We start from the raw sequence: 23,394 nt of genomic DNA on the forward strand, positions 1-23,394 counted from the left end.
GGACCTGTCTTTCTCCCAGTTGTTTTTTACTGTACAGGTCACCATCGACATCATTAAAACGAGCAGCAAGATTTCAAGGCGCATAATAGAGGAGACATCAGCTGTGCCTGGAAGGAACAAAAAGACGTGTAAAAGTATCGATGCAATAATAGTGGACCGTCTAAGGCCATGATTGATGGATATTGTCGGGGTAATCGTATCAGCATGGTGTCTCCCTGAGCATAAAGCACCCCATGAATGTAACATGGTGGATCAAAGTTCAAAGTTGGTGCATATGTCAAACGTTTGGCAATGTATTCATGCATCCGTAATCGTAACATCTAAGACCCGTCCAAACGAATGCAACACATCAGTCCCATCTAAACGACCAGCGTTAACAACATGGTGTTTTAATAAAATTTTAGCATTGTTCCGAAACACTACCATCGCCCATCTCTTCAGGCATACAATCCATAATTCCAGGAAAAAAAATATACACACACATACAAAAAATTGAAGAAAAGCCTAAAATTGCTCAGTGTGTGATTGCGGTTTGTGCCTTTTTTCTTGCTATATTCAAGAGTGCACGATAACTTATCCCCAATAACACGCATTATTATCTGCTTAAGAATCAGTTATGACTTTTTCGAAAAGGATTTGAAATTTTGTAGATCAAATAACAGAGCGCTAAAGAAACAACCATACAGTAGGAATTTTTTGTAATCCACAAAATTGACTCTTCTGCCGTAAATCCAAAAACTATTTCAGTCCGGATACCGGGACCGACGTTCTCTTACTTTCTGCGCGTTCCCGTACGTTTTGCTCTGCCACCGTCCCCCCCCCTCGGGCATCTAAGTAACATGCGTTCCCTCGTACACACACACACACACAGACACACACACACACATATATATATATATATATATATATATATATATATATATATATATATATATATATATATATATATATATATATATATATATGTATGTATGTATGTATATATATATATATATATATATATATATATATATATATATATATATATATATATATATATATATATATATATATATATATATGCAGTCGTATCAAAACTATGAAATTTGTTGATAATATAACTGCATACATACATACATACATACATACATACATACATATGCATTACTACGTTATACTACATGGCCGATTTTTTGAAACCCGATACCTTAAAGTTTTAGACAAGTCAAGATACTCCAGATATTTTTTAAACGCTCTCTCTCTCTCTCTCTCAGACACACAGACACACGCGCGCGTGTAAATAGCGGTAATGAGCATAAATCAGTACCTAATAAAGTAAAAACTCAGTGACATGTACTTCATCGACAAAATTTGAAGCATTATTTCGATAGCGCCGTTTATCATCATCAATTAAACGTTCAAATATTTGTGTGCTAAACACGTGTAGCAACTTGGAGTATAGTCAGTTTACTCTCAGGTCAAGCATTACTGCAGTATTTTTACAAAATAGGGGGATTTTTAAAAAATTAAAAGTAGTGAAGTAAGAAGCATTGTTATTTAAAACACTTACCTTCTATTTCCGTGCTCTTCTCCATTTCAGGTGGTTTTGAAAGGCTTGAGTGTCACATTTTGGAAATCTGATCGTGTTTTGATGGCTTACCTGTTCATTGTATTCCTAGGTGTTTACCGAGCTGGTCGGTCACGGGTTCAATGGGTATGTAATTTACCTTTGTATTGTGGTGTCATGTAGAACTAATAAAAGCGTTTCAAAGAGAGGAACGCGCTTCAGAATAACTTACTAACGGCTTGTGCATACTTGTCACGTTCAATCCAAGCCAAGACGCAAACATGTAATCTACTTCTATAGCGCTCTAAGTGCATTATTTCTACGGGATGTCTATCTTTCAGGTAAACACGTAGCAGATAGTACAATACAATAAACTTGATTATATTGATATAAGTTGAACTTTGTTGCTTTGTTTGTATTGTTTGTTTGTTTATTTTCTTGTTTGTTTTTTCTTCTTGATAGAACAAATGTGGTAACACGACTGAGCTTTTGCCCCAAAATTTAATCTAAAGCATGTTTTAAAAACTCGCATGATTGTCCACCCGTCTGTCTGTATTAAAACGTATAAGTACTAAACTGCTCCGTTGGATTTCACCAGACTTTATTTTGCACGTCTATATCATTGTCATTGTCATGTATATGACAAGTATTATTGGAGAAGAAAAAAAAATAATATATATTTTTTATTGAACTTGTAGGTAAACTCAAAGCAATATTGCACACGTTTGGTGTTTAATATTAAATGCTTTGAACTGAGAAATAATATTCTAAATCAAAACAATGTGTTTCGTTCATTTTGTATTTATATTCCGAAATGATTTTATCTAAATTATTGGTTTCCCGATAAATCTTTGTTGTAAATCCTACTAGATAGGATAATGTGTGTTCCTGTGAGTGTGTGCATGCTTCTGTGCGTACGTGCGTGCGTGCGTGCGCGCGCGCGCGCGCGTGTGTGTATAAAATTTGGGGAAGTGTGTTTGCGTGTATTGATGAAAGTATTAGCTTTTAAAGCTCCAATAAGCTTTCTAATGAATCCCCCAAAGCTAATTATGGTTATGTATATTTAAGTTGCTTTGTTTGTAAGTTTTATTTTAATATTTTTATTTGATTACATGCTATTGTAATGTACATTCTATGTTGGACAAGACCTTATCCAAAATTGAGTTCATTTCTGCTTGACCTGAATTTCCTTTTTTAAATTCTAATTAATAGCTAACTCATTCTCTTTTGTGTATGGGTTTAAAATTAAAATTATTGTTAATAGAAGTAACAATGTTTATTTGGGTCTGGGTCTAGGTTTTGGAATTTCCTAATTGTGACCTGAGGTCAGGTAGAGAACTAGATACTCTTTTAAACGAGAGGATTTTTTAGTAGTGCTTTATGATTTAGCACTTTCAAGTTATATTATATGTTGTGTCCAGTATTTCATTTTTGGGCTAAACCTTTTATTTCTTCAAATTATTGAATTCAAGTGATTGTTTTCTCTGGAAATACAAAAGTACTCTGATAAAATTCTTGGATATAGACATTCACTGGAATTTAAGGTAAATTCAAACCTGGAATTATATTATTGTGATTCATTAAAAGACTGTTGACACATCAACACTCTACAAGCTACTACAGATTCATTATCGCCTTCAGTTTCTGAATTTATTCTGGACTTCTACTGAATTTTATTCAGAACGTTATGTTATTAGGACTTGTGATTGTAATTCTTGAATTATTTTGGGATTTAATTCGTAATACCGTACGTTCTTTCTTCTCATTTTCAATTTGTATTGTCGGAAGATAAATTATTTGTTGCATTTTACAAAGTTTGTTGCTTTTCAATCTTTGTTGTTACTAATTAAGAGCATATACACGTAAAAGAAAATTGCTCGCTCGTCCTTAGTATACGAATTTCTCTGAAATATATTTCAGAATACTTTGTTTTTGAAATTTTGATTCAACTTGTTTTGGAATTTTTTTAAACCCGAGGAATTTTATACATTTTAGAAATCTTTAGTGAAACCAACAAGCTTTTACAATGTCATCTAAAGTGGAGATCTTTTCACTCTTTAACCGTTACTTATTTTAGAAACATAGACCCGTAACCTAATATATATATATATATATATATATATATATATATATATATATATATATATATATATATATATATATATATATATATATATATATATATATATTGTGAAGGATTGTGAAGAGTCCGTCTCTGCTGACCAGATCGAACGTCTTAATGAGATCACTAAAGGCTAGGAAGAGGGGTCTGTGTTGTTCTGTGTATTTCTCCTGCAGTTGCCTGACGGAGAAGTACAGCTCAATTTAGACCTCTGCGTGGAAACCGCACTGCGACTCTGGACACACTCTGTCAGCAAGCGTCTGCAGTCTTTTCAGGATGACGCGTGCAAATACTTTACCCACGATGCTAAGAAGGGATATTCCCCTGTAGTTGTTGCAGTCGCTTCTGTCGTCCTTGTTCTTGTACAGGGTTACAACGTTACCATCTCTCATGTACTAAGGCACTGCACCCTCATCCCAGCACTGGAAAAGGAGGTCGTGCAGGTGTGTGAGCAGCACGCTGCAGCTGCACTCTATGACGTCTGCTGGGATGCCACCCTTCCCTGGAGCTTTACTTAAGGACAGTTTCTCTAAGGCCTTCTTTAATACGGCTACAGTAGGTTTCTCGTCCAGTTCGGCCATGAAAGGGAGGTTTTCAATGTCGTTGAGGGCATCGTTGGTCACGTGGTTCTCTCTGAAGTACAGTTCAGGGTAGTACTCCACCCAACGCTACATCTGTTTGCCCTTGTTGTGGATGATATCGCCTGCGGACGACTTCAGTGGGGCTGTCACTTTCTTCGTGGGACCCATTGCTTTCTTTATGCCATCGTACATGCCTCTGATGTTGCCGATATCTGCTGTTGACTGGATGCTCTGACAGAGCAGAACCCTGTATTCATTGGCGCATTGCCGTGCTAACCTCTGCACTTTGCTTCTGGTAGATCTGTATGCCTGCGGAGCTCTTCTATGGCTGGCGTGAGTGTGACGGAGTTCGCCTCAAACCAGTCGTTGTTCTTTGAATGGTTCTTAACAAAGATCCGTGTGGCTGTGCAGTACACAGTCTCTCTGATGTGATCCTATCTCTCGTTGGCACTTCCGCTGGGAGGTTCCGAATCAGAAGACTTAGAGAGGGCATAGATGAATTCTTCAGCCTTGTCTGTATATGACGTTTTGCTCACATCAATGCATGGTTTATCCTCTTGCCTAGAGTGGTGGATCTTCTTCGAAGATTGGATGCCCTCCAAAGCTGCAAAGCATGATTCAGTCCTTCCACGATGACATGAAAGGCACAGTGCAATGCGATGGCTCAACGTCCGACCCCTTTGACATCCGCAGCGGAGTGAAACAGGACTGCGTCCTTGCCCCTACGCTCTTCGGCATCTTCTTCGCTGTCCTGCTCAAGCACTCCTTTGGGACGTCCACAGAAGGGATCTAACAGCACACGCGATTAGACGGCAGACTGTTCAACCTGGCACGACTGAAGGCAAAGAGCAAAGTGCTTGAAGCAACCATCAGGGACATGCTTTTCGCAGAACATGCTGCTCTAGCCACTCACACAAAAGCTGAACTATAGCGCCTGATGGACCGCTTTGCTAAAGCACGCGATGAGTTTGGGCTGATCATCAGCCTAAAGAAAACAAACGTGATGGCTCCATCCGTGGACCCACCCCACCCCAAGAATCACCGTCAACAACTACGAACTTGAGGTAGTCAGTCAGTTCACTCACCTCGGCTCTACCATCACCAACAACCTCTCGCTCGATGCTGAACTCAACAAGCGGATTGGAAAAGCAACAGCAACTCTCTCCAGGTTGTCGCAGAGAGTGTGGAACAACAGCATGCTGACCCAGAACACTAAGATCTCCGTGTACCGTGCCTGCGTGCTAAGGACTCTCCTGTACGTCAGTGAAACCTGGACCTGGACTCTGTACGCCTCACAAAAGAAAAGACTGAGCACCTTTCAATTGCGATGCCTCTGACGCATACTCGGGATCACCTGAAGCCATCGAAAAACAAACAACGACGTGCTTGAACACGCTAAGATTCCCAGCAAGGTCACACTCCGCCAATGTCGCATCAGATGGCTTGGCCATGTACGTCGGATGGATGACGGACGGATTCTCGAAGACATTCTTTATTCGAAACTTGCCTCTGGCAAAAGGTCGATCGGAAGGCCACATCTCCACTTCAATGATGTCTGCAAGCGCGACATGAAATCCCATGACATCGATGTCAACAACTGGGAAGAGCTTGCTCTTGACATGTCCAGCAGGCGACATGCTCTGATCACTGGTCTGATAGCTGTCGAGGACAAACTACGCTTGTTAGCTGATGAAAAGCGATCGCAGACGAAGAAGAAGCAGCTCCATCCCACAGCAGACTCAACCTTCAAGTGCAGCAAGGACTGCCACTCGCGTGTTGGGCTATATAGCCACATCAGACCTTGTACAACCACCAACCGGGACATCTCTCATGGGTACACTTCCATTGTCTCCTTCGAGACTAACGGATGCCACCCAACCATATATATATATATATATATATATATATATATATATATATATATATATATATATATATATATATATATGCCTAGTGTCACTGGCTGTTGTAACTATGTATCATTGATATTATGAACACTGTAGACAGATCCCAAGGAAAGCGTAAACATACCGTTACGTCGAACCAGATTACTGAAGGTTACTGGGCATAAGTTTAAATTTAATGTTTTCGTCCAGCGCAATGTGTTTTTCTCTCTCACTCCAGATTTGTGCTTATTTTGTCATTAACGCACGAGAGGGGAATGGAAAAGAGAAAAGATTCCGTTAAATTACGTACCATTTTAATGTCATTTAGAAAACAAGGACTAATAATACATTTTATCGTTATTTTCATATGTCATTTATGACTAATGAATGAGTAGAAATTGATCATTGATCTATAGGCCTGCGGTACAAAGAATGTTTATATATTCGTATTACTGCGCCATGGGCGGATCACAATTTGATATACCAATAGTATTGGCATATCAGTTTGCATTATACCAACACTTTAATGCCATGTTATTTGTAATGAGTGTGATATATATATATATATATATATATATATATATATATATATATATATATATATATATATACACACACACACACACACCGTCGTTCTTTTAAAGAAATGACGGCATTGTCAGGAAACACCGATACAATAGGGTCATGCTATGAAATCACATTGTTGCTCTAAATAAAATTTAATATCATTTACCCACAAGACCTGGTGTGCACGGCCATATTACTTTCAGACAAACAGAACCAAATTGGAGTGTACACAATATGATGCTTACGCTGGACAATGTCGTTCATATGGACTTCTAACAATGTTGCTCTGCATATACCAGTGTGTACAAAAATAATAGTAAAAATATTTGTGTACAATATAACACTCATATCATTGTGCAATAAATAATACTTTTATCGTTGTGTACAAAATGACACTAATATCACTGAGTACAAAATGATACATGTCATTGTGTATAAAATGACACTAACATCACTGAGTATAAAATTCCACTTATATCATTGTGTACAAAATAACACTCGTATCATTGTGTATAAAATGACACTAATATCACTGAGTATAAAATTACACTTATATCATTGTGTACAAAATGACACTAATTTTACTAAGTGTAAAATGACGCTTATATCATTGTGTACTAATAGCACTCATATCATTGTGTATAAAATGACACTAATATCAATGAGTATAAAATGACACTTATATGATTGGGTACAAAATGACATTAATATCACTGAGTATAAAATGACACTTATATCATTGTGTATTAAATAACACATCAATATGTATAAATGACACTAATATCACTGAGTATAAAATGACACTTATATCATTGTGTATAAAATGACACATGTCATTGTGTACAAAATGACACTGATATCATTGTGTACAAAATGACACTAATATAAATGTGTATAAAATGGCACTTAAATCATTGTATATAAAATCATACTAATATCCTTGTGTACAAAATGACACTTTTATATATCATTGTGTACAAAATGATATTAATATTATTGTGTATAAAATGACACTTATATCATTGTGTATAAAATTATACTAATATCAATCTGTATTAAGTGACACTTATATCAGTGTTTATAAAATAGTACTCATTTCTTTGCGTACAAATTGACACTCATATCAATGTGCACTAAATGACACTCGTATCAATGTGTACAAAATGACACTCGTATAAATGGGTACAAAATGACACTTGTATCAATGTATATAAAATGACACTCAACGAACGAATATTAATAAGATTTAGTTATAAAACAAATACAGACTTGTTTAAATCCACTAATTTAGGAAGATTACTGATTTATCATATAATAACTGTTGTTTTTGTTTGGTTAAGTAAGAACATTAAATAAAAGCATAAATAAAATAGTTTATTGTCATTATTTGCATCTTGTGTGTCCATTCCTGGTTTCAGTAAAATAATAATTTCCGTTTTGAGAACTGTTGTGGTACTTTTAGGATGCTCTGGTTTATTCGAGTGTAAATAAATATATTTTGCACTTCTATTTGTATATCTTTTCTTACATTAATGTATTGTTTGTTCGTTTGTTTCCTCATTCTTTCATACAGTATGTTCTTACGTCTATTCTTTTCTTACCATCTTATATCCAGCAACCTCTGTTTGTTCGTCCCTTTCTTGTGCAATGATAAGGCTGACAGATGAAATCGAGAACTAGATAAATTAGACTGTGAATGGCAGTCCCAGTAATAAGCATTGTAATACCCCGTGTGTTATATATCGAAAAGACCCGAGTTCAAGACTTAAGAATGCTTTTTTTCTTATAAATAACAAAGGTGAGATAGAACATGCCTTTCAGTATCATATAGTGACTTCATATCAACAGTGTTTGTCACAACAATATCGACTTATGACAATATAGAGCAGTCTTTTGTGTTTAAATGTCAAAATACAACGTTGTAATACAACATATTATGGTGAAATTAACTATATTATTTAAATTAAAGGTAGAAATAAATGCAGTTTAGGGGTCAAAATAAATCTGGATTGTAATTTCGTGCAATTGCGCTTCACCAAAGCTGTTACCATAGTAATGTCGCATAAGTAGACTCCAATTTCAAACTGCATAAACAAAAGATCTACCGTCGCATCATACGCCGGCAGATCTGGATCTATGCAGCTTGGTAGAGACAATCACAAACAATGTAGACCCCAATATGCAGGTGCATTATGCGGCAGCAGATCAGGGTCAACATTTGCAGTTGGAGCTTACTTAAAAACGATTAAATATGGTATAGATAATTAGTAAAGACGGTATAGATAATTAGTAAAAACGATATAGATAATTAGTAAAGACGGTTTAGATAATTAGTAAAAACGGTATAGATAATTAGTAAAAACGGTATAGATAATTGGTAAAAACGATATAGATAATTAGTAAAAACGATATAGATAATTAGTAAAAACGGTATAGATAATTAGTAAAGACGGTTTAGATAATTAGTAAAAACGATGGAGATAATTAGCAAAGACGGTTTAGATAATTAGCAAGAGGGTATAGATAATTAGTAAAGAAGTTGTACGTTCACTTTGAGTCTGAAAAGGCTTGTCAGTGCAAAAATAATCGGCATAAACCTTGGAGTCGACTAAACTGTCGTATTTATTGTCATCTTAGTTGTCGTCGTTGTTCTTGTTATTCTGTTTATGAACCGGCCTTATTGTTATTAACTGGTTCCCACAAATCGACGGGCCAAGGAAATTATCGATAACAGTAAGAGATGCTGAAAATCGCTTTCGTGAAGACAACAAGTTTACATATATAAAAACTGAAAACATCTGATACCTTACGAATAACAAAATTAAACATGTTGTTGGACGACATGTTAGGGCTTAAGGTCTAAATTCTCTTATTGGTCATTAGATGATGTAATTTGGCCACATGGCTTCGAATAAGCATAGCAGGAACTATATATTGTAATTAATTCCAACTGTTATGAGTACCTACATCACAGTGTTGTAATTATAAAGAGTTAAAAATCTTTAATCAAATGCTTCAAGAACACACTGTGCTCAATGGAGGTCACATGGTCAAAATACACTGTAATAACCAAGAAGTGCACATAAACGTTAATGGATACGATGTTTACCCCTACCCCCCCCACACACACACACAATAAGCTTGTGTTTAGACGTCTGCAAGTCGTAGGCTTGTACCTATAATGAAGAACTTTGATGGATTAGCTTCACGCGTGAACAAGTTGTTAAGAACTGCTTAATCTGAAAGTGAAAAATTAAAAACTGTCATTCATATCTTTTCAGAATGTGGAAATAAAGCCTATGCAAAACGCTAGTTCCAACGCACGGAGTTCGTTAAATAGGGAGACAAATCTGTAACATCTGTCTTTTTCTACACTGGATTGCTGTCCTTGGACACATGCACTATTCGTATTTGTTGGTAAACTTCGTTTAAAATCAAATTGTGCACACTTTTATTATACCTTTAATATATTAATACTTTCGTGAGTTCCGAATTTTGCGACGACGATATCGAACTCATTCAAACTTTAATAAACTGTCTCTCAAAAAATTGACTGAATGTTACTAACTATAAACTGCCTAAAAAAAACTGTTTGAAAAATTTAGAATATGGCCATATCATAATTTCACGGATAACCTTACAAAAATTTCAGCGTTTGCAAAAAAGAAAATAAATTTTAAAAATTTGAAGATGTCCATCAAAAAGATACAGCTTGATGATAAAATGTTAATCACCCACTCCTATCAGTGCTCGATTACCAAATAGGCACATTGCACCAACATGTCATGAACATATGCAAGGCTGCATATCTTGAGCTGAGACGCATCAGCTCAGTTCTCAAATATCTTTCAGTTGATGCCACTAAAATACTTGTGTGTTCGTTAGTACTTTCAAGACTGGACTATTGTAACTCAATTCTGTCTGGTTCATCTCAATATCTACTCCAAAATCTTCAAAAAGTTCAAAACACAGCTCCTCGGATCATACTTAGATTACCACGATCAGAGCACACCTCCCCGCTGCTCTGTACCCTACACTGGCTATCCATTCGATCCATAATCAAACACAAACTTTGTTCTCTGTGCTACGTTTCACTGTCGGACTCTAGTCCAACATACCTATCCTTCCTCACCCATGTGTATACACCAGCAAGATACTTACGCTCCTCTTCTCACAATCGCATACTCATTATTCCCACTAAGAAAACAAAGTCATATGGACAGCGTTCTTTTCCATACCAGGGCCCAGCAACGTGGAATGAATTGCCCACTTAACTTAGACACAAAGACACAGTGATCACATTCAAGAGAGCTCTCAAAGCTCACTTATTTCGACTGCAAGAACAAACATAAAGACCTAATAATGTTTTCTACCTTAAATATTCTCAGTCTGTTTTTAATGTCTTCTAATTTCATGGTGTTTGTTTTTGTAATCATATCATTGTACTTTTTTATATCTTATAGGTGTTGTCTAATGTTGTAAAGCGCTTAGAACTTCTAAAGATTAGGCGCTATACAAAATCCTCATTATTATTATTATTATTATTATTATTATTATTATTATTATTTATATGCTGAGTTTTGCTCTAATGAAAATTGTATATATCTCGTGGTATATCAAAGTTTTACGGTACCAACTAAGCAAATACACATACTTGTTCCTCCATCGGACTTCAGATAGACTAAAATAATCAGTGTATTGAAGGAGGGAGTTAACTCTTCACATCCATGTCCAGCGTTTCTGCTACAAAATGTAGTCCTGCACCCATAGAAGCTATGTACAATCCTTTCTGAAAATTGATAATTTACTATTTTTGAGCTTCTCTTTTTATTCATACTTATTAAATAAATGAAAGAAACACTAATGGTTTAAACATGAATGTTGGTTTAAATATAGGAAGTAGAGAACTATAAATACTCTATGGTTAACTTCAAAAACATTGAACGCGCAGCCATTCAGTCACCGAAAAATATACTGAACGAGTGTTGAGTATATACAAATCCAAATGACGAACCGACAAGAGGTATATCAAGAATTTAAATTTATTTACAGCTGATCCATGTTATTATTATTTTAATTAACATTGCTATCGACCATAAGATTGTTTTCATCCTCGATCTCGATCTCTCTCCTTCCTCTCTCTGTTGGTCGATTTGTCTAAATTTCACCATCATTCGTAGGTTCAGAGGCATCGTCGCATGACAAGCGAAAATTAGCTACGCTCGTTTTTTGTTTTTTATCATGTTTTATTTTTTGTCTCAGAGCTTGCGATGGTGTTCCAGAGAGAAAGAGAGGAGGGTGAGTGCGGCCTCAGAAGATTTTAAAATTTAAATAAATAATCTGTTTAGAACCATGATCGATCTTTTTTTAAAAAAAATCAACAACAAAAAATAGATTACAACATTTGCATGCCTCCTAACGAAGATATTTAAGTACAATCTTGACGGGCTATTACAATGTTGTAGATACATCTTAAGGAAAGTGTACATATATCATTACGACGACTCGGGGTTCTTGTAGGTTACTTGGTGTATGTTCAAGGGTTTCATCCAGCTCAAATTCTATTTTTCTTTCACTCCACAGATTTCCAAATAGTTTTGTCCTTTATGAGAGAGAGAGAGAGAGAGAGAGAGAGAGATCAAAGAGCATTTCTGTGAAGTTGTGTACCACGCTTAAGTTGTTTAGAAACCTTGGATTATTATACTTTTCTCGTTATGTTTGTATGTCCGTAAAGAATAATAAGTGGAAACTTGTCACTAATGTAGAGTGTATAGAATCAATAGTCTATTGCTTAAACTATATATATATATATATCTATATATATATATATATATATATATATATATATATATATATATATATATATATATATATATATATATATATATATATATATATATATATATATATATATTTGTATTAATGCGCCATGGGCGGATCCCAATTTTTTTATATACGAAGATCATTGGTATATCAAATAGCTTTGTACCAACACTTTAAAAGCCATGTTATTTTTAATAAAGTAATGGTAGTTTTGATCCATCACCATTGAGAAAAAAATTGTTTTTGTTTGAACAGTACTCATTCAATAAAACATTTTCATTTATCATGTATAACATCATTTATCATGTATAACATCATTTATCATATATAACATCATTTATCATGTATGACATCATTTATCATGTATAATATCATTTATCATGTATAACATCATTTATCATGTATAACATCATTTATCATGTATAACATCATTTATCATGTATAATATCATTTATCATGTATAATATCATTTATCATGTATAACATCATTTATCATGTATAACATCATTTATCATGTATAACATCATTTATCATATATAACATCATTTATCATGTATAACATCATAATTTATGTGGAGATTCAGTGGAGAGCTGGAAGCTTGTTGTAAACTGTTTCTCTTATTACAAAATAAATTTAACAAACAACAATTGCCTACCGATTTAAAATAGATAAATGATATATAAATATAAAAGTATACTTGAATATTTTTAGTACATGTAATTATTTCAAAGATGGTTTCATGGTTAAAAGAAGATGGAATAAATTTGTTTCGTTGTGATCTGTTTGTTAACTTAAAACTGTTTTTATAATGTTATGAAAGCTTGCACTTCCATAAATATTTGCGCATGAATTTCATCGGAATACTTCGGATTGCTGGATAATAACGTCTTAATAGTAGGTCGGGTCAGGTCACGTGAGGAGAACACCATGTCTCAGAGTTGTATATTTTTTTTTACATTCACCTCTTTCTACTTGTCCACATGGGCAATGCCTATTACTAGAAACGTGATTTAAGAATAAATCATTATTTCAGCTACTGCAATTTGTTTTTAATCACGTAAACTGAAGTTGATACACCTGATCACCAACAAAATAATACAAATGAATTTTATGTTTGTTCCGATTCAGGTAAGTTTTGAAATTCTGAATGGATGGGTTACTAATTATTTCAGTCATGATAGTGGTCCACATTTATATCGTGAAGCGTCGAAAGGATTTTTGACAAAGTGTTGTTGGGCACAAAGGAGGTCGAATACTATTGGATGATCGATTGATGTAGGTATCGATTGGTGTAGGTATCGATTGGTGCAGGTATCGATTGGTGTTAGTATCATTGTTAACAACAAGATGCTGAATTATATCTTGTAAGTAATTTGGAGCAAAACCATGGTACATTTTAGACAACTGAAGTAATTTATGCTTATAACGTCGATGTTTCAGGTAATCCAACCCGGTTTCTTCATATAATAATCCTTGAGCCACACTCTTGGCAGCACTTTGTTATTATTCTCAAAGCCTCCTAATTTATTTTTCCAGCAATTCTTTTTCTTGTATAGTGCAATTACCAGATACAATTTTTTTCAGCATAGCCAAACATAGGAAGTAAACAAGATGTATTTATTTTTTTCCAAAGACAATCCACATTTCCTTGTTTTTTAAGATACTTACTTTTTCCCGGGCCTTTTCATACAATGCTTGACAAGAGCTTTCGATGCGGCATCGCAGCACAACATAATACCTAAGTGCTTATGTTAGAATATACTTTATGAATATCTTTACTGGACATCTGCAGTTTAGGATGGTTATTTTAATTTTGCTTCCCTCTTATGAGCATTGACTCTGTGTTGTCTGGGTTAAAGACGGGGACTATTGTATCATTTTTTAATGTCCGAATTTATTATTTGGCCAGCCTCATTTTGGATTTTCAGCGATTATATATAGTGCAGTATCATCAACGTTAACGATCCAACAAACACAGTGGATACTTAAATAAACATGCAAATCTTTTAAGTAACCTAGGATGCAATAAGTATGTACCACACACTTTGGAATAAGTTAAACCATCAATAATGTTGTATATCATCGAATTAACTAATGTTGATGCAAAAGAGAGGTACAATAATTGATTCTAGTCTAGTTCAGAAAGTTGACATTGTGTCACAAAAGAAATCGTTAAATAGTTAGCTTTCGCTCCGTCATCTGTCACGTTAGCCCTGTTTATAATTAATGAATCACACATTTACTTGTTGGACTTTCCCTGGATGTCTTTAACAAGTTTCTACCACTCCTTAGTATTACCTGAACATTTTTTCATTTTGTCAGCCAGCATCAAATGATGGAAATATTTACATTCACGTATTTATCTAATAAATTTCTTTCTTATTTGGAGATATAACAACCAGTGTTTTGCTCGATCGTGAAGCCGCTTTCTTTGTCTAACAAGTTTTCTAATTTCAATGTGCATCCAGGGTGGGTCTTTAGCGCGTATAATAACCATCTTCTGTAGCACTGTTTTACTTAATGCATCCAAAAGTTTACTTGTAAATTTAGTAACGATGCCATTAATATCGTTATTTTCAAATATTTCATCCCATAAAACATTCAGCAGAAATTACTTCAACAAAGTGTAGTCTCCTTTATCACTGTCTTATAGCACTCGAGTTTTGAGGTAATTAGTTTTAAGGTAGCATATACTGGACAATGGTATCTGAGACCGCTACAATGAAATGGAGCACCAGCATTAGATACAAATTCGGGGTCTGACACCAATATCACATATATCAAAGTCTCGGAGTACTCTATACAATTTGTCGTATATTATACGATTTGATGTAGGTTATAAGAGTGGAAAAGTTGAAATATTTTATTATTACGACCGAGACAATTTTCATTAAAACTGGATAGACTGGTTTACTATTTACTCTCTCAATGCTTAATTCAATAATATCCCCACTATTTGGTGGTCTCTATAGCCTTCTAATCGGTTATCTCTTCGTATTTAAAGTTTATTCTACCTAAAAACATCCTAGCCTCGGTAAATGAGGATCAGATCATAGACTTACAGGAATGTTTCTTTTGGCGAATACAGCTATCTCACCTTCCAATGTTTTTTATATCTTTACTAAACGGATCAGAATAATGTAGTACGTAGATTTCATTGTTCACTATGGATTAGTTAAGGCGAGTTTCATTATAACGCCGTATATCAAACTGCATGTTATTTGCATGAATCAAGGCAACTTAATAATTCAGTCTCTTAAAACTAAGACGAATATATTAATATTGTTGATGTGACATAGGTTTTGGATGGATTGCTTTGTTATCTACAAGATAATCTCCAATTTTCATATAGAACGTACGTATTATATATATATATATATATATATATATATATATATATATATATATATATATATATATATATATATATATATATATATATATTGCAGTATCATCAACGTTAAAGATCCAACACAGTGGATACTTAATTTATATACTCTACACATCACAGTGGATACTTAATTTATATACTCTACACATCACAGTGGATACTTAATTTATATACTCTACACATCCCAGTGGATACTTAATTTATATATTCTACACATTTTATTCGTATCTTATATTTTAAAAGGGAAATAGAACTGACGGCCAAAAACTGTGCAATGTTAAGGGAGTGAACTCTTTCCAACTGCTCTCTTATATGACTTTACAAAAACTGAAATACACAGAATATTTCTACCATAATATCCACGAAGACAAATATAATATTATTTCTCATTTTTTAATAATAATAAAGCAAGATAAACCTTGATTTCAGTGATTATTATACAAATTATTTACATTTTTCCTATTTATAGCACAATTCATGTTATGACATCACTCAGTCAATCTAAACAGATATGACATGACAGGTATGATGAATTGCGAATCGATATATATATATATATATATATATATATATATATATATATATATATATATATATATATATAAGTTTAAAGTGACATGGTACCAACAATTACATATTTACTTTAACCTTTATCGAGTATAGATTTTGATATATTAAACAAAATCTTACCATTATATTTGAATTTTTGTTTAGAAGCTTTCCAAAGTTAGTAGAGGGGCCCCGAGTGGCAGAGTGGTCAAAAGCGCTCACCGTTATGGGTCACTGCCATCTCATCTCTGTCTGCTTGGGTTCAAGTCTCGGGCTCGGCCAAGGTGGGTGCGCGAGAAAGCTTGCCAGTAGCTTCTCGTGTGTCGGTGGTTCTTTCCGGGGTTTTCCCTGGTTCTTCCTCTATCATTTATACTGGCCTCTATGTATAGCGTATCTTGTGCTGAAAAATGGCGTTAAAGCCTACAACAACAACAACAACAACAACAACAAAAACAGCAAAGTTAGTAAAATAGGTAGTTGTACGTATCTTTTGATAAAACAGTATAATGTAATTTGCAAATTCAAGAATATCAAACATAATAATTTAATTATTCTAATTAACTGCATTATTTACTTACCATAAGTAGAACATGATAAATAATTAAAATCTTACCTGGACTATACCTATGCCAGAAATCACCCTGCTACAAACACTAGTGGCAGAGGTGTTATATCAAACCTGTTAACCTAATTAAATCATTAACAAACTCACCTGAGCGATGCGTTTGTCAATTTTCATTCTGCTGGAAAGATTAGTGTCTTGCAAGCGAAACCTGTATATGCGGATAGCTGGGAATTCAACTGTGATTTTTAAGTTAAAAATACTTCGATGTTTTTCTAATTATTCAAAATGAAGAAGAAATTTTGTTTTTAAGTCACATGGGGTGTATTCAGTGTTAGACTCTGATTTTCACGTCACTTCCACTAAATGAAAATTAACTTGATCTAATTTGCCTTTTGCTGGATGTTAGTATGTCGCATTCAGTCCTGTACTTTGTTTGTGCGCCAGTTACGTCGTCGATTATATCAATATGTGTCTCTCTGATAACGATTATTTCCGTCATGTCAGGATAAAAGGAAATTGCACATCTTGAGTCATCTACTCAATGTAGTCTTCTACATTTGCAATGACGATATGCTTCATGTTTTCGTATAACCTATTTATAGACTGTACATTTTTGAGGCATGAAATTCGCATGATACCTGTTGATGATTTTGTATCTTAACCTTTAATTAAATAGTTCCTGCTACTGGCTTTTTTTCGTTTTCTTTTCTTCTCTATTATTTGTTTTTCCTTTCATTCTTTTCTTCATGGAAATAAGTTTGCTAATTCCGACGATTCGTTTCGGAAACCATTTTAGATTCATAGATGTGATCCGCACGGTATTGGGTGCAATATAGAAGGAATCTCTCTCATGGTTGTCTTTGTTTTCATTCACTGTAGGAGTAATGACACCGATGTCGGTGCGTCTGATGAATGAAAATCTTTTTCTTGTTATTTTCTCATTTTGTAAAGTAACATTTATAGGTTACTGCATTTGTTTGGGAAAATATGATTTTTTTTCGGATGGATATTGTACGACCATGGGAGTGCAGTATATCCATCCGACAAAACGAGTTCATATTTTCCCATACAAATGCAGTAACGTTTTTTTATTATATGCTCATTTTCTTATTCTTCCTAAGACTTAATTATATAAACAAAAATATACTACAAGAAACAAAGTCTTTGAAAATGTTTGCTGTATTCCAAACTAAATACATACGCTCAAAATCATCAGTACACAACAACAATATTAATGCGCATATAACTCCTCCCAGCGAGATTTGAATATAGTACCGCGCGCTTGACATCACTTTCGAAAGAAACTGTCGTTTTGGTCTACTTACAATTGAAATTTAGACTTATATTATGAATTAATGCACATTGCAACAGCTTCTCCATTTGGTCTAGAATTAATGGATTTTGGAAATTTTTTCGATTCTACGAAATTTCGTGATTATGGACTGGATTTATCTGTGTCAATTTCATACGAAGTACAACTAATTTGCGCAGCAAGGGAGACGTCTTGACTCATCTGCATGTCTGTTTCTGCTCTGTAATTGAATGTTTGGAATCATAATGTGGGAAAAATATGAACTCTTTCAATTGTAATTATCAAAACGACGCTATGGAATATAATGTTTATTTCATTCAGAGTGCAGTCAGGAGGATGTTCGTGCACTTGGAATGTAGTTGAAATTACAGTACAATTTCGAACTGTGTAATAAAGCTTTAGAACCCATGACATAGCTCATGTAATTCGGATTTAAAGAACTAAGAAAGTACACTTTGAGGAAATTCAGGATGTAAAATTGTAAGTATATTTCTTCCTATTCGTATCACCAGCAAAAGAAGACACGTTTATGCCTTGTCACTTTTATGCTCTTTGTAGGGACCCCATCAATGTTATGACCTGTATGGCGTCGGCCGCTGGCCTAAATCCAAAAGATTGTATCAAAAATGTTAACGCGGAAAATTGCAAAGCAGCTGGTATGTGACAGTCCACGAAACTGATGCTTTATTTCATTCAGACACAAATTTAACCAGCCAAAACCAAAAGCACCTACTACATAAGTGTACATGATTTGTTTGCGAAGTAGCTATAGGTTACTGCATTTGTGTGGGAAAATATGAATGAGTTTTTCGGATGGAAATACTGCACGACCTTGGGAGTGCAGCTCATCCATCCGAAAAAACGATCTCATATTTTCCCATATAAATGCAGTAACCTTTTTATTATATGCTCATTTTCTTATTCTACCTAAGGCTTAAATAAACAAACATACACTAAAAGAAAAAAGTAACCGAATGTATGCCGTATTCCAAACTAAATACACAAGCGCAGATTCATCATTACACAACAACAACATTATTAATACGCACATAACTCCGCCCAGATAAATTTGAACTTAATCGTGTGCTAGAGATAACCTTCGAAAGAAAACAGCGTTTTGGTCGACATAAAATTCAAATTTGGAGTCATTGTAAATGAATGCGCATTGCAGTAACTTTCCCAGTTGATTTGGAATGAATAAACTTTGGTATTTTTTGTCGAGTCTACTAAATCTCGTTATTATGGACTGGATTTATCTGTGCCGATTCTACATGAAGTACATCGGATTTCAGTTGCGTGTTGACATCTGCAAGTCTGTTTCTCTTCTGTCATCGAATGTTTGGAATCATAATGTGGGAAAAATATGAATGTCTTTCAATTGCAATTATCAACTCTATGGAATATTATGTTTATTTTATTTTAAGTGCAGTAAGGAGGACGTAATTGCACTTGGAAAATAGTCGAAATTACAGTACAATTTCGAAACGTGTAATCAAGCATGAGAACTCATGACATGGCTCATGTAATTCGGATTTGCAGAACTAAGAAAGTGCATTTTGAGAAACTTCAGGATGTCAAACTAAGTATATTTTGCCATTCTTATTACCAACTAAAGAAGATAGCTTATGCCTTATCACTTGCATATCACTTGCAGGGACCCAGCTATTTTTATGAAATCTGGCGCATATCGCTAGCCTAAATCCAAAACATTGTATCAATAAAGTTAACGTGAAATGTGGCAAAGCAGCTGTAACGTGGCACTCCATGAAACATCTGCTTTAGTTCAGTCAGAAACAAATTCAATAAACCAAAACGTAAAGCGCATACAACGTGAGTGTAAATGATTTGTTTACAAAGTAGTTCCTAATACACTATTGGGCACACGTGAGTGCAATATAAAGTACAAGTGAATGCAATATCGTAAATTACTGAACGATTCTGACAATGTAAAGTGTTACATATATCTGATTTAATTTATATATATTTTAATTTAATTGTTTGTACGTTTTAAAATTTTTATTCTATTTTATGCTACTATAATGTAATTTTATTCACTGGAGATGATATTTTTTCCAGAAAATCAGTTGACCTGAATCATTCTTTCGTAAACACCAGGTGTTGATCTAAATCCCGACCTTGTTTCAGAATTTGTAGCAACCTTCGTAAAAAAGATCTATTTTATTTTAAAATGATTGGTTTTCGTCAGGGTCATTTTTGGAGTACGTGACATAAACACGTTCACGTGACCCCCCTTTCGATTTCGCAATTCCGGTTTTCCCAATACTGCGCATTTGTTAGTTTTAATAGAGATGCGTAGAGAGAGATTTCTCAGTTTTGGTTTTTTACACTGATGTCAAGTTATTTTGTTTTAGCCAGATTTTGAGTTATAATTTTCTTCAGATCAGTTGGATTTCAAAAGGATTCATTTTTTTTCTGGAAATATTTTGAGGAGTGCTTACACATAAATTTTGGAAAGACATTGCTTACAAATTTAATTTGGATTTCCAAAACAGGAGTGCCATTATTTGTATTTCTACAAAGAACTGTAGATAAGCACAGTACTGACTACAGCATACGTCATCGTCAATCATCTTGGATTTTCCATCAGGATTCGAACTTCAAATTATTAGAACATTTATTACTAGGACTTTTGCAACTTAATTCGTGGATTATCCTTGGATTATTTTTGGATTTGATTCTATAAAACCGCAAGTTCATATTATTTTTATTTTTACAGAATTTTTCCAGGGACATAACTGATTTGTTAAATTTGACAAAGGTTGTTGCTTTCACTCTTTCTGTGTTGCTGTTTTTTCGAGCCTAAACATGTAACAAAAGTTAAAAGGAGAAACAAATGAGCATATAATAATTCCTAATACACTGTACAACTACTTGGCACACGTGTCGTGCACGTGCGTGCAATATGAAGTTGTTCAATATGGTAAAACATTGCACGATTCTGACAATGTAAAGTTAACGGAGACGAAAATGAGCATATAATAATACAAAAAATTCATAACAAAGATCAGAGAATATAATAGCTACGAAAACATCATCATTGTGCGTACCCATACACCATGGGCATATCACAATTTGATATACCTGAAATATTTTATATGGATTTAAAGAATACATTTTGGTTTTATTTAAAACAAGAATGAGAGATATTCTGATTCAGTGGTGGTGATCTATATTATATTATTCAACAAGATTTTGTATTGTATACACATTTTAGATAGTTGTGGATCTCATCCATTTCTTCAAACTTTTCAAGTTCAGAAAAGCATGGTCTCCAGTTTCTATGTAATCATATTGAAAGTGCTAGATAGGCTAAACTACACACCATTCCTGTTTTAGAATGATAAATGAGCTAAACGACATGCCATTCCTTTATCAGAATAAAAGATGGTCTAAATCACATACTAGTCCTTTACCAAAATAAAAGATGGGCCAAACCACATTTAAGTCCTTTATCAGAACAAAGATGGTCTATTCCACGTGCAATTCCTTTATCAGAATAAAGATGGTCTATATCACATGCAATTCCTTTATCAGAATAAAGATGGTCTATACCACATGCAATTCCTTTATCAGAATAAAGATGATCTATATCACATGCAATTCCTTTATCAGAACAAAGATGGTCTATACCACATGCAATTCCTTTATCAGAATAAAGATGGTCCATATCACACGCAATTCCTTTATCAGAACAAAGATGGTCTATACCACTTGCAATTCCTTTATTAGGACAAAGATGGTCTATACCGCATGCAATTCCTTTATCATAACAAAGATGGTCTATATTACATGCAATTCCTTTATCAGAATAAAGATGGTCTATATCACATGCAATTCCTTTAAAGGAATAAAGATGGTCTATACCACATGCAATTCCTTTATCAGACAAAAGATGGTCTATACCACATGCAGTTCCTTTATCAGAATAAAGATGGTCCATATCACATGCAATTCCTTTATCAGAACAAAGATGGTCTATACCACATGCAATTCCTTTATCAGAATAAAGATGGTCTATACCACATGCAATTCCTTTATCATAACAAAGATGGTCTATATTACATGCAATTCCTTTATCAGAATAAAGATGGTCTATATCACATGCAATTCCTTTATCAGAATAAAGATGGTCCATATCACATGCAAGTCCTTTATCAGAATAAAAGATGGTCTAAACCACATGCAAGTTCTCTATCAGAATGGAAGATGGGCTAAACTACTCGCCACTCTTTACTAGAATGGAAAATAGCTAAAACCACATACAAGTAATTTACGTGTTGTTTTTTTTCTTAATAAAATTCGTTGACTTTGTGGACTGTTGCAAAGAGAATGCGGGTCATTATTTTATTATTTTCAAATAACTACAACCAGGGCTTTAATATTTTATGATGTCCCCCGAATTAAAACAAGAAAATTAGGAAGAATATCTTGCTCTTTCTTTGCATACTGTGGCGTGGGGGGGGGGGGGCCTGAGAGGTCTAAAGCGCTCTCCGTTACGGATCACTGCCATCTCACCTCTGTCTGCGTGGGTTCGAGTCTATGATTCGGCCAATGTGGGTATGTGAAAAATCTTGCAAATAGCTTCTCGTGGGTCTGTGGTTCTTCTCGGGTTCCTCCTCCACCATTAATAATGGCGTTAAACCTCACAACAACAACAACAACAGAAACAACAACAGCATACAGTGACTTCAAAAGGAAAACAATACATTCTCCACTCGATTTTCTGGCCAAGAATGCGAGCACTGAGAACGCGATTTCATGGTGTATCAGGAATGGTATCTCCAGACCAGCTAAAACATACACATGCCACTGATTTCTATAATTTCAAATTGTATCTAAAACAAAACGTTAGTTCATTTATTCGAGTTAGGATCCAGGGCTTGGAAAAGATATGGTATCCGCTAAAATCCATGCAGAATACACAGAAAGGTAAACAAGATTGCCGTGATTGCCGTGATGGAAACTGTATAAGGTATCACGGTACCAATTGTTTTTCCATATACCTCAATGCTAATGTTCTGTGAAATAAA

General features: G+C 34.4%; 1 protein-coding gene and 1 long non-coding RNA gene across 3 annotated transcripts in view; one reads left to right on the forward strand and one right to left on the reverse strand.

The window, feature by feature from the left end:
* LOC149777541 (uncharacterized) overlaps nucleotides 1-1,768 on the reverse strand; it is an 8,901-nt gene extending 7,133 nt beyond the window's left edge. The window contains exons 1-2 of one of the 2 annotated variants that reach the window (XM_089942136.1): nucleotides 1,640-1,768; nucleotides 1-107 (exon numbers count right to left, since the gene is read on the reverse strand). The exon at nucleotides 1-107 is cut by the window's left edge and continues 145 nt beyond it. In XM_089942136.1, coding sequence (XP_089798262.1) covers nucleotides 1-84 — 84 coding nt within the window. In that variant the 5' untranslated portion in view covers nucleotides 85-107; nucleotides 1,640-1,768. Of the gene's footprint in view, nucleotides 108-1,549 lie in introns of both variants that reach the window. The other variant, XM_089942135.1, reaches the window with a different exon arrangement.
* LOC149777542 (uncharacterized) lies at nucleotides 1,589-17,716 on the forward strand. The gene is made up of 2 exons (XR_016416187.1): nucleotides 1,589-1,693; nucleotides 16,632-17,716. It is a non-coding gene; the product is annotated as an uncharacterized LOC149777542 (long non-coding RNA).
* The last annotated feature ends 5,678 nt before the right edge of the window (nucleotides 17,717-23,394 follow it).

Source organism: Sinohyriopsis cumingii, chromosome 18 (genome assembly GCF_028554795.1).
Source record: "Sinohyriopsis cumingii isolate HCF-2022 chromosome 18, ASM2855479v2, whole genome shotgun sequence".
Lineage (NCBI taxonomy): Eukaryota > Metazoa > Mollusca > Bivalvia > Unionida > Unionidae > Sinohyriopsis > Sinohyriopsis cumingii.